The sequence below is a fragment of the Melospiza melodia genome, chromosome 29 (genome assembly GCF_035770615.1).
Source record: "Melospiza melodia melodia isolate bMelMel2 chromosome 29, bMelMel2.pri, whole genome shotgun sequence".
In the NCBI taxonomy this organism is placed as follows: Eukaryota; Metazoa; Chordata; class Aves; order Passeriformes; family Passerellidae; genus Melospiza; species Melospiza melodia.
Genome location: NC_086222.1, coordinates 2,982,673 through 3,000,705, shown reverse-complemented (window position 1 = coordinate 3,000,705; position 18,033 = coordinate 2,982,673). Strand labels below are relative to the sequence as shown.

General features: G+C 51.8%; 1 protein-coding gene across 2 annotated transcripts in view; it reads right to left on the bottom strand.

The window, feature by feature from the left end:
• The window catches only part of SORL1 (sortilin related receptor 1), a 61,553-nt gene that overhangs the window by 27,673 nt on the left and 15,847 nt on the right, over positions 1-18,033 (bottom strand). Inside the window, exons 6-24 of one of the 2 annotated variants that reach the window (XM_063178523.1) lie at positions 17,593-17,773; positions 15,665-15,766; positions 14,799-14,968; positions 13,854-14,046; positions 12,979-13,096; positions 12,424-12,497; positions 10,489-10,577; positions 10,201-10,379; positions 9,104-9,290; positions 8,001-8,129; positions 7,662-7,747; positions 5,210-5,382; positions 4,902-5,033; positions 4,686-4,777; positions 3,421-3,667; positions 2,701-2,839; positions 1,539-1,712; positions 1,280-1,393; positions 188-310 (exon numbers count right to left, since the gene is read on the bottom strand). In XM_063178523.1, the coding sequence (XP_063034593.1) occupies positions 188-310; positions 1,280-1,393; positions 1,539-1,712; positions 2,701-2,839; positions 3,421-3,667; positions 4,686-4,777; positions 4,902-5,033; positions 5,210-5,382; positions 7,662-7,747; positions 8,001-8,129; positions 9,104-9,290; positions 10,201-10,379; positions 10,489-10,577; positions 12,424-12,497; positions 12,979-13,096; positions 13,854-14,046; positions 14,799-14,968; positions 15,665-15,766; positions 17,593-17,773 (2,702 nt within the window). Of the gene's footprint in view, positions 1-187; positions 311-1,279; positions 1,394-1,538; positions 1,713-2,700; positions 2,840-3,420; positions 3,668-4,685; positions 4,778-4,901; positions 5,034-5,209; positions 5,383-7,661; positions 7,748-8,000; positions 8,130-9,103; positions 9,291-10,200; positions 10,380-10,488; positions 10,578-12,423; positions 12,498-12,978; positions 13,101-13,316; positions 13,408-13,853; positions 14,047-14,798; positions 14,969-15,664; positions 15,767-17,592; positions 17,774-18,033 lie in introns of those variants that run through there. The other variant, XM_063178525.1, reaches the window with a different exon arrangement.

Here is an 18,033-nt window from a genome sequence, read left to right as displayed (position 1 = left end):
ATTTCCCAGCCCTGAGCAAATGAGCGAATTTGTAAATGAGGTGTAAATGAGGAGGAGAAAGGGCAAACAGTGGGATCCTCCCCTCCATCATCCCTGAGCAGCATCCAGAGCAGGAGCAGCTCTGAGCAGCACAGAGAGCAATGGAGAGCAGCTGCCCACCCGTGCCCAGGGCAGGAGGGACACTCACCACAGTGGCTTTCGTCGCTGTTGTCCCCACAGTCGTCCTCCAGGTCACATTTGTAGGACAGGGGGATGCAGGTCCCCGAGCCCTGGCAGCGGAACTGGGTCTCGGCGTCGCACACGGTGGTTGCTGATGGAGACAGGAGGAAGAGGAGGAGAAGGTGGTGGTAAGAAAATGGTTTCTGCTGCCTGAGGATAGGAGAGACAGGGACAGAATCCCGCCAGCCCAACCTGAATTCCTGCTCTTGTGTTTTAATGCCATTTTTAGGTGCTCCATGCAAAGCAGAGCGCACAGGGGTCAGTTTTCTGTCTGGGGACCAGGACTGAAACTCCTGATGTCCCCTCCCAGGCCCAGGAAAAGGAAACCAAGGCTGAGGAGCTGTGTGCTCCCCACAAAGGGACTGAAACCCCAGGGCAGCCCAAGCAGGGGAGAAGCTGGCCATGAGTGTTGCTATCCAAGGCAGCATCTCTGTGCCAAGCTGGTGGCACCTCCTCTCTCCAAGGAATGGAGAGGTTTTCCCACCCCTGGAGCCATTGAACTCAAACTTGGACTTTGCTAACAGGAAATAAGTTCCTCATTGGTACAAAATGGGCATAAGCAGCCTCTCTCCTGGTTCTCCAATGATTCCTAACTCCAAACCCAGTCCTTTTTCCCCAGTGCACGAACCCAAACCCTTCAGGCTGTGCAAAGCTGTGGAACATCTGTCCCTCCTGCACACACTGGCTGTTCCTAACTTTGCTCAGAAAGGTGACCTCCATCTTTAATGTGTGAACTTGATTTATTATCTCAACAAGAGGCCCGTGTCAGCACTGTCTGCTCTCTTTTCCTCACTGTCTTTGCCCTCAATTAGCTCCAGAAGACAATTAGTGCAGGAGTTGGCATCAGCCTCACCAAAATTTTAGACACTGATGCCTCATCTGCTCAAGGGGACTGGGACAAACCCATCCCAAATTTGCTTTGGGAGTCACCAAAGAGCTGAGTTACACCCCCAGAGAGCTTCTTGCTCCCCTTGACTGAGAAAGGAGCATGGAGATCAGCTGAGGTAGCACCAGAGCAGACACCTGAGCCTGGCCAATGCCACCAGGGCAGGACACTCACGGCAGTTCTTCTCATCGCTCATGTCCCCGCAGTCATTGTCATTGTCACACTGCCAGATGCTGTTGATGCAGTTCCCGTTGGAGCACCTGTACTGGTTGGGCAGGCACGTGTTCTCTGGGGCAGGAGGGACAGCAGAAACAAGCTGGCATGAGGCTGTGCCTCCAGAAATGGGCCAGAGGACAGGTCACACCGACCTCTGGTGATGGCAGGAGCCACCTCAGCCAGGCAGGACCTCACCTCCTTTGATGCAGGGCCTTACCTTGCTTGATGCAGGTGTTGTTCTTCATGCTGTAGCCGTGGGGACAGTCACACCTGAGCTCCCCACTGGGCAGCACCGTGCTGGCCACCCCCTCGGGGCACTTGCAGCTGCGGCCGTTGTTGGACCTGGGCAGGCAGAGCAGGCTGCAGGGCTTGGTGATGCAGGCGTTCTGCCCTGGAGCAGGGCAGGAGGAGGAAGGGGACAGAGTCAGGGCAGAGGCACAGGAGCCCCAGTGTCACCTGCCACCCCAGAATAAAAGTATTGGAATCCCAGTGTCACCTGCCAGACTAGCACAGAGGGACAGGAGCCCAAGTGTCACCTGCCAGCCCAGGACACAGGCACAGGAGTCCCCGTGTCACCTGCCACCACAGGATAGAGGCATTGGAATCCCAGTGTCACCTGCCACCCCAGAACAGAGACACGGGAGCCCCAGTGTCACCTTCTATCCCAGGAGAAAGGCATGAGAACCCCAGTGTCACCTGCCAACCCAGGACACAGGCACAGGAGTCCCAGTGTCATCTGCCAGCCCAGAATAGAGACACAGGAGTCCCAGTGTCACTGTCACCCCAGAACACAGGCACTGGTATCCCAGTGCCACCTGCTTAGGGTTCAGACCCCCTCAGGATCCACCTCTGCAGGGCTGAGTGCTGAGGTCACCGCTAGGAATGTCCAGAGCCATCTCCAGGGAGTCTGAGGGCCTTTAAGGGACACAGCTCATCCCAGTGGCTTTGGAGGTCTACCAAAGGATGTCAGATACACCCCCAGAGTGACCCTCCAGTCTGGAGCCCTTCAGTGGTCTGGTACCCATGTGGAAATGGGTATGAACTGCCCACGGGGGTCAGCATTGCCTTGGCACAATGCAGACAGACACTAAAGGAGGGCAGAGTTAGTGCAGCCCTGAATCCAGTGATTTTTGGTCTATACAACACTTTGATGGAAAAGCCAGGATCTGACACAAACCATGAGGTGCCACCACAGCTGAGTGCCCTAGGAGCTCTCTGTCCTAGGAGCCAAAAGCAGAATATAGCCCTGATGAAACTCATTCCTGAGAGCCTCAAGCCCTGCAGGAATGGGGGGTCAGGAAATGCAAGCCAGGATGGCCCAGTGGAAATGGGGAAAGAACACATTCCTAAATCCCATGGAGGATCATCTGCATCACTACCTGTTGTCTTTCCTCTGTAAAAGATCTTCATATCCATGATCCCATTCAGTCGGCCGACCAAGATCTCCATCCTGGAGCCGCTGGTTTTGGATGCTCTGAAAATACTCAGCTGTGACCAGTCATTCCAGTAGATCTCATTCTGAAACACAGGCCTGGCTCTCAGTGTGAGCAGAGGCACCTGCAGGGCCGTGCTCATCACTGCCACCTGCACTCATCACCCTAAACACCGCAAAAGAGAGAGTGAAAAGTGTCCCCAACCCAAGGGGGAGAGGAAGAGGAAGGCCTGACGTGGGATCTGAGCAGGAATGAGAGTGACAGAGTGATCTGCTGAGCGGCAAATGTTGCAGTGCAGCTGCTTGGGAATGCTGGTCCTGGATTGGGCTGCACTTCCCTGCTGGTTTCAGGGATCTGTGGGAAAGTTTCAGGGAAGCAGACAGAGAGACAAAGTGTGCTCCAAACCACATCCCTATCCTTCAAATTCAGGGATCTGTGGGAATGTTTCAGGGAAGCAGAGAGACAAAGTGTCATGCCTGCTCCAAATCACATCCCTTTCCTTCAAATTCAGATATTTGTGGGAATGTTTCAGGGAAGTAGACACAGAGACAAAGTGGGCTCCAACCCACATCCCTATCCTCCAAAATTCAGTGTGCCCTGTGCTCCTCCAGCACCAGCCTCAGAGCCTGCATGCTATGGGAAAAACTAACAACGGGGGAAACAAACCTTAAATACAGCAATGGCATAGGGGTGAGGGAGGCTGTCCAGGATCACAGATCTCTGCATGCCATTGAAATCCACCCTCTCGATCCTGTCCATGTAGGCCTCAGTCCAGTAGATCCAGTGGTCATCCACGGAGATGCCGTTGGGCCAGCGCACGCCCTCCGAGACGATGCAGCCGGCCAGGGACCCGTCCATGTCACTCCTGTAGATGCCAGCCCTGGAGTCCCCCCAGTCTGTCCAGAACATCAACCTGGCAGCAGGCACAGAGGTTAGTCTGAATCCACAGAGCAGCTTGTCACAGATATCTTTTATGGAAAATCCTTTCTTTAGGATTTTTCCTCCTGAGAAGCTGAGAAGCCTCAGGAACAAAATGTAAACATTGGTTATCTGCTGCTGCAGGTGGATCTTTGATTGGCCCATGTTGATTGTTTCTAATTAATGGCCAATCACAGCCTAGCTGCTTTGGACAGAGAACCGAACCAGAAACCTTTGTTATCATTCCTTCCTATTCTATTCTTAGCCAGCCTGCTGAGGAAATCCTTCCTTCTATTCTTTCAGTATAGTTTTAATGCAATATATATCATAAAATAATAAATCAAGCCTTCTGAACCATGGAGTCAGATCCTTGTCTGCTCCCTCCACCTGAGCCCCCTGCGAACACGGTGACAGCAGCTCATCAAAAGGACGGGGGTTAGCAGAGGCAGAGGGTGGAATGCTCCACATTCCGGAATGCTCCTCTTGCCCGACATGCCTTTGAACAGGGAGCTCTGCAATTCTAATGAGCACCACCAGCAGCAGATTTACGAGCAGCACAGAGGCTTTTGAGCTGCAGGCTCTGTGGTGGGAGCGCAGCTGCAGGTTACCTTGCCGTGAACTGCTCTGGTTTGTCAGAGCTTACACTCGCAGCCGAGGCCAAACCCCAGAAAGATGTAACTCAGATTGGGCTCTTGAATTCGAGCACAGCTCAGTTTCTCACGCATCACTGCAGCTTCCCCCACTGACCAGACCAGTTTTACGGGCAGGAAAAGTTATTTACCAATGGATATGTATGGGCAGGAAGGAATTAACAGTTGGTGATCTGTGCTCTGAGGGAGCTGGTGCCTTAGTTCGGGATGCAGTGGTGACAGTGGGCTCCACAGGGCAGGACTGTGCTGTGCCTGCCCCCATTTTCACCTCACCAAGCTGTGCTCCCTGAGGAGGAGGTGGTGAGGGAGCAGCAGTTTTCCTTGGGAATAACAGGGAAATACTTGTGATGTTTCCTTTCTTACCCATCTCGAGGAACCAGAGCCAGGGCTCTGGGTCGCTCCAGTATCGAGGAGTTGAGGACAGTCAGTCTCAGGTCTCCATCTGGATTGGCAACCTAGACCCAAAACCAAAGCCAGGACAAGGTGTGTTTGCTACTTGAAATGACACAGAATCTGCGGCAGGCGATTACTGCTCCTTAATAATAAAATATGCACTGCCACGGGTGGGCAGAGCTGTACCTCGATTTTGGGAATCCCAGCGTTGACCCAGTAGAGCAGCTGGCTGAGAGGCTCAAAAGCCAAAGCTTCCACTGTTTCCAACCCGGTGCTTATGATTATTTCCTGCCCAGAGCTGCCGTTGAGACAGAGACGCTGGGGGAAAAAAAATGAAAAACAATCAGAACAAAAGACGAGGAATTGCCTGAAGCCTGAAGGTCAGGGGACAGACAGCTTGGAAGGGAGGAGCACCAGGACAAACATTTGCATTTCAGGGTGCGGATGCAACACCCGGGCGGCAAGGGGGTGATGCCTCCCTGCTCCCAGCTCACCTGGATGATGTCCAGAGTGACATCAGCCCAGTAGAGGCAGTTGTGCTCGTAGTCAAAATCCAGGGCCACAGCCCCCCTGAGCCCGGCCAGGGGCAGCTCCTCGCTGACGCCCGAGGCCAGATCGTATCGGTGGATGGAGTATCGGGTGGCGTAGAGGATGAACTCGTTCTCCTCTGCAACAACAACGCCTTGTTTAGTGGCCGTTCTTGGCTGCTCGAGGGGCAAAAGAAAGAAAATAGCAGGTGGTTTTCACCCCTGGTTTAGCACCTCGGGGAGGCAGAGAGCTTTTGTCTCAGTGGGATTCGGTTAATGGGAATGTGGTAATAGCCTCACATGGGGCTGGGCACACACTGTGGGCATTGTCTGGTCCAGGAGGAGGAGGAGGCACAGAACCTGCCCCGACCCCTTTTGGGCTGCCAGTGAGAAACAAAATACTGGTCTCTGTCACAGACATCTGTTATGAAAAATCTTTTCCTTAGGATTTTTCCTCTCGAGAAGCTGAGAAGCCTCAAGAACAAAATGTAGACATCGATTATCTGCTGCTGTGAGATGCAACAGGGGCATCCGTGATTGGTCTCATGTGGTTGTTTCTAATTAATGGCCAATCAAAGTGAGCTGGCCAATCAAAGATTCTTTCTTATTCTAGTCTTAGCCAGCCTTCTGATGAAACCCTTTCTTCTATTCTCTTAGTATAGTTTTAATGTAATATATATCATTAAAAAATAAATCAAGACTTCTGACACATGGAGTCAGATCCTCATCTCTTCCCTCACCCTCAGACCCCTGTGAACACGGTCACAGATCTCCTCTTCCTTAAAAATTCCCAACATCAAAAAGAACGGGAGTGATGCAACTCTGCAAGTCCTCAGGGACACTGGCCCCAGGAAATATCCCAGAGCAGGTTTTGTTTCCCAGTGGAGCCCAACCCAGGTAATGGGATCCTGGTCCAGGACAAATTCTCCTGGGCTTTATCCCAGCACCAGTCCAGTCCAATAATGCTATTAATGAGTAGAGCTAATGTCAGTAAGTAACTCTGGCTGTGCATGCCTAATGAGATTATGGGGAGATATGAAACAGATCCTGTACATGAAAGTGTTACCATGGAGCGAGCCAGCACGGATCCCCAGCCCATCTCTGGGAACACAGCACTTCAAAGGCCGGCCCGTGGGGACAGCAGGTTTACTTTGCAATCAGCAGGGCCCTTCTCAGCATGCCCAACACAGCTCTCCAAACAGCTCAAGAGGGCTCAGAGGGGTGAATAACGTGTCAGGAGTAAAGCTGAGTGCAGAGCTGGCAGGAGTCCCAGCTCAGGGGATGCTTCCCCGTGCTGTTCCACACCTGGAATATCTTTTTGCACGCTGAAAAATTTTAGGGCGGTGCAGGGGAGCCTGCTGCTGGTGGGTCTGGCTGCTCTGCTCAGCTCCCAGCCCTTCCAGGAGCCCCTGCCCTGCCTGAGGCCCTGGAGCTGCAGCAAGCAGCAATGCTGATCACGCAGCTCGTGACGGCAGATTAAATTAAAGCTCTAATGAGCAGAATGCAAATAACTCTGGCAGCACAGGGGCACGGGATTGCTAAAGTGCCTTGTATGCTCCAGAGGAGAAAATAAGCATGGGGAGGGTGAATTCTGGCAGGCAGAGGTGTGAGGGATGAAGGTCTGCCCTGGTTTGGCCCCAAAGTGGCTGCACATGGTGGCTGTCTCAGAGTGGGACCTTCCTGTAGCCATGATATTTTCCGAAAATTCCTTTCCTTAGGATTTTTCCCCTTGAGAAGCTGAAAGGCCTCAGGAACAAATGCAAACAATGGTTATCTGCTGCTGTGGAATGCAACAGGTGCATCTGTTATTGATCTCATGTGGCTGTTTCTAATTAATGGCCAATCACAGTCAGCTGGCTCAGACAGAGTCCAAACCACAAACCTTTGTTATCATTCCTTCTTTTTCTATTCTTAGCCAGCCTTCTGATGAAATCTTTCCTTCTATTCTTTTAGTATAGTTTTAATATCATATATATCATAAAATAATAAATCAAACCTTCTGAAACATGGAGTCAGATCCTCTTCTTTTCCCTCATCCTCAGACCCCTGTGAACACAGTCACACCTTCCCCAAGGGGACCTTGCCAAGAATGGGGATGTCTTTGAAATAATTCCTGTCTTTCTGGTTGGGTTCAAGCCAGCTACAGCAAGGATGTGACCAGGGGGAAGGGGATCCTGCTTGCAGCCTGCTCCTCGGGGCTTCAGAGGGCTCAGCACTGTGGGCAGCCCCTGCTCATGAGCAGGACCCTCAGCAGCTCCGGCCACAGGACAGGGTGTGATTTGTAACCCACCCAGGCTCCTGTGTCACAGGTTTTGTCTGAGAGCCCTCTGGGACTCTGTGCCTGGTCCCTGAGGCAGCAGCCAAAGGTTTTATGAATGGAGCCCTTGTGCCCAGAGCAGCTCCTGGTGCACACACTCACCCGCCAGCGGGCACGGCACCAGCTCCCCCTCCAGCCGCGACTCCACGTCTCCGCCTGTGCAAGTGTCCCCAGAGATCTTCCTGTAGCTGCAACACACAGAGACAGACAGTTTATTCGTTTATTCCATGGAAAAAAAACTGTGAACAAACCACCCTGTGCAGCCAGAATAAGCTGTGGTGTTTAATTGCCATCTACGTCCTAAGTGGGTTTAACTGCGCTTGGATTAAAATGTTTGTTTGTTTGCTGCTACTCTTGTGGGTCTTGTGGTTGTTGGGGGTTTTTTAATCACCAGTGAGATAAACTGGAATATCAGGTTGCCCTCCCAAGCACAGCACATACCCTCGAGTCTTCCTGTAGGTTGAGCCAACGGGGCAAGGGACTGGTGGGTCATAGGGTTTCCCAGCAAACTCAGGGTCAGGGACACAAACCTCTAAGGACAAGTCATCGCTCAGCTTGAAGCCAAAATCACTGCAAGGAGAAGAAAGACATAGGGAGGGACAGGGAAAAGCAAAAAATGCAGCCATGCTATATTGTGATTCTATTTTTGCCTAGAATTTTTAAGAACCCAAAGTGACCCTTCGTTTATTCTCAGTATTTAGCTGCACAGAACACCTCCCAGCCAGACAGGGTGTTTCAAGAACACTTTGCAAATCAGCTTTGCCCACGGCTGGGCAGGCTGGGGAAGGTGAGGCAGAGCTGAGGCAGTGTGCTCTGCAAAGCTGGCTGCCAGCCCCAGTGCTGCTGCTGAGCTGGCTCGGGTCACTGCTCTGTCTCCTGCTGGCAAAATGGGAGTTACAGTGCGGCTGTTCTTTGGAAAATGCTGTGGGGGAAAGAGGTTTTGTCAGTGGGATTCTGTAGGCAGCCCAGGCTGAATTCTGAGGCAGGATCCCACCAGCCCTGCTCTCAGTGTGCTCGTGGTGAGCCAGACTTGGTCTCAGCATCAGACAGCAGCAGCCTGGTGTGAGCTCCACTGAAAGCCCCAAAAAGCAGTTCCCTTTCTAACCCCTGACCTTTTCATCAGTTTGCCAGAGCGTGTTTCCTGATCCTGAAAGCAGAGTCAGGATTGTGGGAATTGCAGTCAAAGGGCAACAGCAGGGCCAGCTGCACCCCTGTGGCTACAGAATCACAAAGATTTTTAGTGGGTCTCTGTCTGTGATGGGAAATTACCCATTCTCCTTTGGAAGGTGATGGATTAACAATACTTCCCTTTTCCGTGGAACCTTTCAGAGGCTCCCAAAAGGCTCTAAAGACATTAATTAAGTCTCATGCCCTGTTATTAATGAAAGGATGTTTTCAGTCTGTTTAGTTTCCTCTCTGCTATAAAATGAAGTGGCAACATTCCGAGCTACATAAATTGGATGTTTGCTCACTCGGAGCGATTGGTCACAGATACTTATCTTGGATTTACAATCCAGACCAGAAGAAATTAATTGCTATTTTACCATTCAAAGTCCTCCCTGGTACAAGAGCAGTTGGAGACCATGACAGGCCTGTCAAAGTCTTCCCCATTGAAGCAGGTTGCATGAGGAGTCCTCCTTTTGAAAACGGTTTTATGCCCCAGCAAACACTCATTGCCTCGCTCGTCCGAGGGTGACCACAGCTTGTAGTCATTCTCTGTGCAAGGGACCCCTGAGAGGAGAAACAAGGTTGGGGTGCAGAAAGGTGAGAATTTGCAGCATGCCAGGTTTAAAGACAGAGATGCTGATGTACCCAGGAGTGCCAGGCGTGCCAGCATCCAGCTCCACACCACAGGAATGCCTCTTGTCCCAGGGAACCACTGAGAGAAGGAGAGGACTCAGCCTTAAGCTGTGCCAGAGGAAGTTTAGGTTGGACATTAGGGAAAAATTCTTAATTTAAAGTGTGACTGAACACTGGAATCACCTGCCCAGGGAGGGGATGGAGTCACCATCCCTGGAGGTGTTTAAAACAAGCCTGGATGTGGCACTCGTGCCATGGTTTAATTGATGAGGATGTGTTGGGGTTTTTCCAACCAAAAGTCTTTTCCCACCTGGTTCACTCTGTGATTCTGTAATTCCCTCCCCCTCCACCTTCCCCTGGCACAAAACTTCCAGAAAAAGGAAAAAGGAAAGCTCCAGCTGGGAGCGTGCGGCGGCACGCAGTGACAGGAGGGAACAGGCAGCTCCGTGGCAGTGACAGGGAATCTGAATGAACTCGTTCTGGTTACCAAACAGATCCGTTCCCAACAAAATGTCAAGGGAATCGGTGATAAATTTTAGTCAAGCAAATTCCTCTGCTGGGTTTAACTGCGCTTTGATTAAAATGCTGCCTCGCAATCAAAGCTGAAATGGGTTATAAAACATTCATAGGCACAAGCCTTCAGAAGGAATTTTTTTTTCTCTCTCTTTTCCATTTCAACAAATTCCTCAGTGAGGAGGGAAGGAATACAAGGAGAGCACATGAGTGCCTTCAGCAGCTGTGTCCACATGGACATGAGACACTTGGGACAGGGTGTGAGGAGATGCTCTCTATCCGATCTGCACAGCCACCCCAGAGATGGCTCTGCCACCCGTCCCCTTACCCAGCACGTCAGTGGTGTTGATCTGCAGGATCAGCCAGCTGTGGCCATTCTCCTTGTAGGAGCCAAAGATGGTGAAAATGGTGCTCTTCTCCCCGGGCTCGGTCAGGAGCCCGTACACAAACACCGGCTTCTCCGAGAACGTGAAGACTTTCCAGGTTTCCCCTTCGTTTGTGCTGTACCTGCATACAAAAGGAGATTGGGAGACGTGCCAGGGGCATGTCCTGCTGCAGGGCACTCTCCGCCATGCCCAGCCAAGCAGCAGAGCAGCCCCTGTGCCCTGACACTCACTTGAGCTGGTCAGTCTCGGTGCCTTGGGCGATGGCCACCAGAATGCCACCGTGGTCGCCCCAGGTGTAGTAGTGGGGTCCAGACAGTGCCTGGAAGAGAGACAGTGCTGAGGGGTGACCAGAGCTCTGCTCTGAAGGGGAATGGCTTGGTCAGAAACTCTGCCTGAGCCAAGCTAATGCTTCAGCCAAATCAAGTATCTGGAGGCACCAGAGATTCAGGTGTTTATGGGACACCATCTGCAGATGAGAACAGCCAGCCCATTTCCCCTAAGAGATGTGTGTAAAAGCTGCCCTGAGCCCTGGACTCTGTTCCTCCTGTGCTCTGGGCAGGGAAAGAAGCAGTGGAAGAAGCACCATGACACAAAACCAGAGTCCATCACTCCTCCTCTCAATTTGTCACCTCTGTGAGGCTTTCCTGACACCCAGCTGTGACTTGTGGCCATCCCAGGACTGCAGAGAAGTCAGGTTCCCTCAGGCTGTGGAAGGTCTTGTGAATGTCCAGAGAGAAGTGGGGCCATGGCATGCAGAAACAAGCCCTGGAGACAATTCATCCATGGCCAGAAGCTTGGATCTCACGCTCACCTACACCTCCAGCACATAATCAGCCTTGCTTTCCCATTCAGGGAGCCCAGAGCACCTTGGGATGCAAACAGGGAGTGTGTCCATGCCAAACCCTGCTCACAGGACGTGCTGTCACACTTGGGGACATTCAGGGCACTGAATACATTGTTCCTTTCTTCTCTGGGCTGTGAAATCACCCGTGTGATCTGAAGAGCCTCCCAGTCCAAGCTGAGCAGGAGGAGCTGTGGTGCTGCTGCTCAGCTCCTCTGCTGGGTCATTCTGCACCTCTGCTCGTGACACAAACCTCAGTCAGGAGACTTGAATCAGAATGTTTTAACTGCACTCCAAGGAAAACCTGCGGAGCTTTGTTGTTACCATATTTCTAGAGTCCCATACCTTCAGGGTGGTTTTCTCACAAGCAGCTCTTCACAGCAGTGTTGCTCCTGCTTCTTCATCAGGGCCCCTCCAAGGCTCTCCCTGACCAGCCCACCCCCTTTTATCCCAGTTATCTTCATTAGCCACAGCTGCCACCCAATTAAGGACATAACAGCTGCAGCCCATTTAGAAGAACTAGGAGTGGGGCAAAGCCACTTACACAATACATGGATTTTACTGTGGCTCAAAGGCCACCTATGCAATACATACTAAGTTTCAATGGCCACCTATAGAGCTTGGCACCTGAAAGCCTCTGGTTTTGGATACCCTGCCCTATCAGCTCCCCACAGCTGCTCTCCTGCTGGGTTCTGGAGCCAGGAGCAGCCTCTGAACCCCCTCTGGCATCAGCCAGAGCTGTGGCGTGCCCCCAGCCCCAGGGCAGCTGCCCAGACCTCACCCTGACCACGCGGCATCCACAGGAGGAGAGGAGGCTGCTCAGCTCCCAGGATTAAATGGCTTGCAGATGTTGGAACACCACATTGCACTGGCTGCAGAGTGCACAGGCACACCACAAACACTGCCACAGACCAGAACGTCCACTCAGTGAACAGCAGCACACTCCCCATAAAGCAAGGGCAGCTCCCATTTCTCAGGAAGGAGCCAGAGCCTCTCCAGACTCTCTCACAGACCAAGCCCTGGCTGTCAGTCCCACCTCAAAGACACCAAATGTGCTGAGGAAATATTCTGCCAGGTGTAAAGGAAAAACAGAGGGAGCTTTCCTGTGTCTGATTCCACCATCCACACCAGAGGCTCCTCTCCAACCAACCCACGCCTGATTCTTCATCTAAAAACCTTTTGCCCTCATTTTAAGGTATTGAGCACCTTCCAGCTCCTGTATTTATATGAAATCACCTTTAATATAACTCATTTATATTGCTGGAAAATTCTTCCTGTTCCCCCACCACGCTGGCTGATCTGGCAGGTGTAAGAGCAGCCTTACCTCTCTCCACCTTGCTCCAGCACTGCTCGAGATATAAACATTGGTTTTCCTTGCCATGTTCTTGCCAACAGAGCCTGGGAGAAAGGGAGAAATCATCCTTCTTGAGAAATGCAAAGTGATTGCTTAAAAGGAAGCCAGACACCTCCAAACTATTTTTATCTGTGATTGAGGAGATGATTTTTCACACTATAAATTAATCCCTTCAAAAGCAAATATTTCAAGGACTATTTCAAGTTTGAAAAGCAGATGGGGGAAAAACCCATGGCTACAAACATGATTAAACAAAATGTGTGCTTTCTTCAGTAACAGAGCGAGACAAACAGGAATTTCTGAATCTTAAAGAAGCCCTTCACGAGGATCAGGAAAGAGGATCAGAGCAGAGCAGGTTTCTCACATCTCTGTGCTGCAGTGAAATGTTCCTTCTGTAATTACTGCATGGGGACTGCAGCAGGGAAAGGACAGCAAAATGCACCGTTTAATTGCATTTTATAACCTGCTTGTACAAACTAAATACTGCCTGGCAACAACACCCCCAAGGCAAGGGAAAAGCAGTACCAGTGGCAATGATCAGTCCTGGCGCCGACTCCTTGGAGAGAATGGGCATCCTGCGCAGCTGGAAATTCAGCAGCTGGCTCAGGCGCTGGGCCAGGTGGAGAGAGCAGCCCTGGGACAGCTGGGAAACAGAACAGTGGGTTAACATCCACCCCTCATGCTGCGTATTCCAGTCCTCTCTGCTTGGAAAGGCCAGGAGGGACTCCCTCATGGTGGCATTGCTGTTTCAACCTCTTTTTGTAGAGCGAAAACACCTCAAAGTCACCAAGCCCACCACTAATAAATCCCCAAATGTCATTTTTGGGGGTCTTCTCCCTGTCCCAGCTCCCCATGGTATCTGGCAGTCAATGTGCTCCCCATAATGGGTCTGTGTGGGGGGCTGGAACAGCTCCCAGGTGTTGCCCTTGTCGAAGGTGATGACGGACCGCATGTTCTCCAAGATCACCAAGTTTATTATCACTAATAAACCACAACCCCAAATGCCACTTTTGGGGGTCTTTTCCCTGTCCCACCCCCCATGTGGGGGGTCGATGTGCTCCCCATAAGGGGTCCATGTGGGGGGCTGGAGCAGCTCCCAGCATCACTTGTTGAAGGTGATGATGGAGCACATGTTCTCCAAACCAAGCCCATCACTAACATACCACATCCCCAAATGCCATTTCTGGGGGTCTTCTCCCTGTCCCAGCACCCTGTGGTACCTGACAGTCAATGTGCTCCCCATAATGGGTCTGTGTGGGGGGCTGGAGCAGCTCCAGGTGCCACCCTTGTCAAAGGTGATGACGGAGCGCATGTTCTCCAAACCAAACCCCTCATTTATAAACCACAACCCCAAATTCTATTTTTGGGAGTCTTCTCCTTGTCCCACCACACCATGGTACCTGGCAGTCAATGTGCTCCCCATAGTGGGTCTGTGTGGGGGGCTGGAGCAGCTCCCAGGTGCCGCCCTTGTCGAAGGTGATGACGGAGCGCATGTTCTCCTCGCTGAAGGAGCCGTTGATCAGCGTGGCGATGTAGACACCCCGCACGCCTTCCACGCGGTGGAAATCCGCGAAGGGCTCGTTGGCAAAGTACCTGTGGGGTGGGGGAAATGGGAACTGAACCCCTTCCCGTAAGGCTGGGGGTGTGGGGGATTGGCAGGCAAAGGTAATGCGTTGACGTGGCGGAGCCAAAAATCGCGGATTTTGGTCGTTGTTCTTATTTGCCTTGTGGTAATCACAAATCCTCTGAACAGAGAGAGACAGCTCTCTCTCTGTTTCTTTCCTGGGAAGCTCTGAGAAAGCTCAGAGAAAAGAATGATAAGCCATTCTTATCTCCACTTGCTGCACGTGTTTTTGTGCACATGTGGAATGCTTTATGGAAATTCGTTTACCAAAGGGTGAATTCTTAATTGGACACTGGATGGTGTTTGGATGGATTGACCAATTCAGTAAAACTGTATTGGACTGTAAGGGTGCTGAACTTCTTAATAAGTATAGTAGAGTACAATGTAGTATAATGTAATAGAATAATATAATATACAATATAATATAATATTATAATATAGTATAACAGAATATTATACTATAGTCTATGGAATAGTATAGTATATAGTATAATAGAATATTATACTATAGTCTATAGTATAGTATAAAATAGTATAATAGAATATACTATAATAGTAATATAGTATAGAATAATATAATATAACAAAATAAAATTATAGTAAAATAAAATTATAGTAAAATTATAGTATAATGTAGTACAATAGATTGAAGCCTTCTGCAATCATGGAGTCAATGTTAATTATTCCCAATTCAGGGGACCATTGCTAAGTCCTGTCTTACCTGACCAAGGTGTCGCTGCCAGCTCCCCCTGGGCTGTAGTAGAGCACATTTTCCAGAGACAAGGAGAACTTCAGGCCCTCAGCCTCCGAGATGTAGAGGTTGGTGCGGTTGTTGTCGTGGCTGACACACACAAACACCTGGTCCTCCGAGGCATCAGCAATGTAATATTCCTGTGGGGCACAAAGAACAGGCTTTGTGTGTGTGTGTGCGCACAGGCTGGTTTGGATTTCCTCTTATCTTGCCTCTACTTTTTTGTATTTTTTCCACTCAGAAGGTGAAAAATCTCCACTTTGTTTTTTCTGTTGTGTTCCCCCCACAGTGATTCCTCTCAAAGCCCCCTGGAGCAGCATTGGTCCCAAGCCTCATGTGTGCTGTATCTCTGGACGCCCCTGAGGCTGGGAGTGCACCCCACTGCTCTGCCAATCACCAAAACTTGCTTCTCATGCCCTCCTTCATCCCACCAGCCTGGGGACACCAACAGCATATCTGGTTCATGCATCAGGGACTCTTTGCAAGCTCTGGCGGTGCCCTGGGCTTCCTCAGCCTGCAAGAACTGGATGCTCCAGGTCGTGCCAGTGCACCCCACGCCATGGGAAGGGGTAAAGTCCCCAAAAGCAGAGTCAGAGCAGTGGGATCAGCCCCTCTCTGGTATCTGGGCTTTGCTGCCAGCCCCATCCCCAGTGACTGTCCAGGTGCCATCGTGTAAACAACGAGATCATCCCAATGTGGGCCTTGGCTCTGCCACCCCCCAGCAGGGTCATACGAGGTTCCTTCCCTCTCCTGCAGCATCTGGAGCTGCTTCTGGCACTGCAGGGTGTCCTTGGCAAGGCAGGGAGCTGGGAAGCTGCTCGGGAAGCACCACTTACCTTAATGGGATGCTTGGTAACGAACTGTGCCACCCGCATGGGCTTGCGGTTGAAGGAGACCCAGAGCTGGACTGAGGGGGGCTGTGAGCTGCCGAGCAAACGCTGTGCAGAGCACAGGGACACGTTAGGAGGGGCTCTCACCCCAAAAAGTCACCCTCATCTCCACTGGGATCCCCCAGTGCCTGGGACTTCCCTCTCCATGCACGTGGGCAAAGCGTGGCAGCTGCGCCACGCTGGGAGCAGTGATCCCCACTCAGGGTTTAAATTGCCACAGCCAGGGCTCAGCAAGGAGACAAACTGTCCTTCCTGGTCAGTCAGGTGGGGGTAAGGAGGCTGGGTTTAGTTCCTCCTTTCTCCTCAGAGCACGCTGACCTTTCCTTCCTATTTTTATCGATTTGCGCAAAACGAAAGGCGCCGGCACGAAGTCGAGAAAGTAAAAAATCTGGGGGCACCCTATTTCATACAGGATGCCAATGGTGAGGACCTAAACCCAGATCTAGGCTCCAAAAATAAGCGGCCTGGTTTTTGGTTTGTTTTTTTTTTTTTTTTCTCTTTTTTTTCCCCATCCTCTGTATCACTAAGCAACCGTGCCTCCCACGGAAAGGAGCAGAAGTCAGAGCCCTGGGCGCCGCTGCCACCCAGCCTGTCCTTCCCCCCTGCTGCAGCCAGGCTTGGAGGCAATGCCTCATCCCAGACCTGGGGATGTGACTCCCAAATGAGGGGTTTGCAGCCAGCCTCCCTCTGTCTCGGTGTTTCCCAGCAGTGCTTGCTGTGGGGTGGAATACGGGTGATTTTATTGATGTTTAATCACTACAGCTGCAGGAGGAAGCAGGGCGTGCTGCCCACTGGCCCCTGAGTGCTTCAGAAGCAGCAAAAGCTCCAAAGCACCCCCCAAATGGTGCCCAAACCCTCCTCAAGCTTTCAGGATGCTGTCCCTGAGCTCAGTGGTGTGTCTTCCCTGCAGAGACACAAACCACCCCCAATGTTTCACCCTGCACCAGCACCGAGCCCTCGATAAAATCTCCTGCAAACCACAGAGCAGGCACAGCGCCAAGGGGATGGGCCCTGGGAGGCACAGGCTGTACTACCTGCAAGGGAGACTTCTGAGAAACTGAAATTGCTCTGCAAACATTCCCTGCCTGTGTCAGACACCGCTGTGCCCGCTCAGGGGGCCGGAGGTGTCACCAATGCCCAGGAAACCCTCCCTGGTTCTGCCAGCAGCCACCCCTGAATAAAGGGTTCCTTCTTAAAGTACTCGATGGCAGCTGCAGGGGAGAAATGCATCTTCTGAAAAGAAAGCTGCTGCTTGCATTCTAGAAGGATCAGGACTTTATCCCTCTCTGATCTAGAAAGGCCTGGCCCTCACAGGAAGCATTGACACTTTCTTGCTTTCTTTCAGGTTTGTTCTAATTTTACCAAGAACTAAAAAGCACAGAGAGGCTCTGGCTGCAGAGGGACCAAAAGATCACTTTTGCTCGCCCACATCCTCTTTTCTTAGGCAAGCAGACTGAAAATGCAGCTTTCCTTCCAGGCTGGAGCACATGAGGCTGCTTGGAGCTGGTCCACGTTTGATGGTAATCTCCTCTGACAAGCGGCCTCCTTTAACCACCGAGCCGCCGAGCCACATCCCCCTTCCCCTGCCACCCCCTCCCCAATGCTCCCAGCCATCCTCTGGCTTTTCCCTGCTCCCAGCCTTCTGCAGGCTGACCTACTTCTGCCCAGCCTGCCCGAGGCAGGGGCATGGAAACACCACGGGGAGAGCAGCACGGGCAGCCATGCTGCGAGCCCACAGGGGTGGCAGCTGCTGGCGGGCCGGGCGACACCTCTGTGACAAACCAGCGAGCTCTGAAGGCTCTGAGGCGCAGCAGAGACGCTCCTGCCCGCTGCGGTTCTGCACCACATCCACCCTCGGCAGCGAGTTCACTCACCACAGACTTGGTTGCAAACATGTATTTGTCCCTGAGCTGGAAATCCTGAACGTCCTCCAGGATGACCTCCTTGTTCTCCCGGCTCTGGAAGAAGTCTGTGCTGCGGATGACGGTCGAGGCCCCCGAGGGCTCGTGGCGCTCGATGTACACCGTGCTGGGCTTGTCGTAGGGCTCCACACCCCTGGGGGCACAGGGTACACGGTGACACGGGAGAACAAGGCAGCAGGAGCAAGGAGATGGGGTAGGGGGAATGGGAAGCACCCTTGTGTCACAGATATATTATATGAAAAATCCTTTCTTTAGGATTTTTCCTCCTGAGAAGCTGACAGGCCTCAGGAACAAAATGCGAACAATGGTTATCTGCTGCTGTGGAATGCAACAGGTGCATCTGGGATTGGTCTCATGGGGTTGTTTCCAATTAACGGCCAATCACAGTCAGCT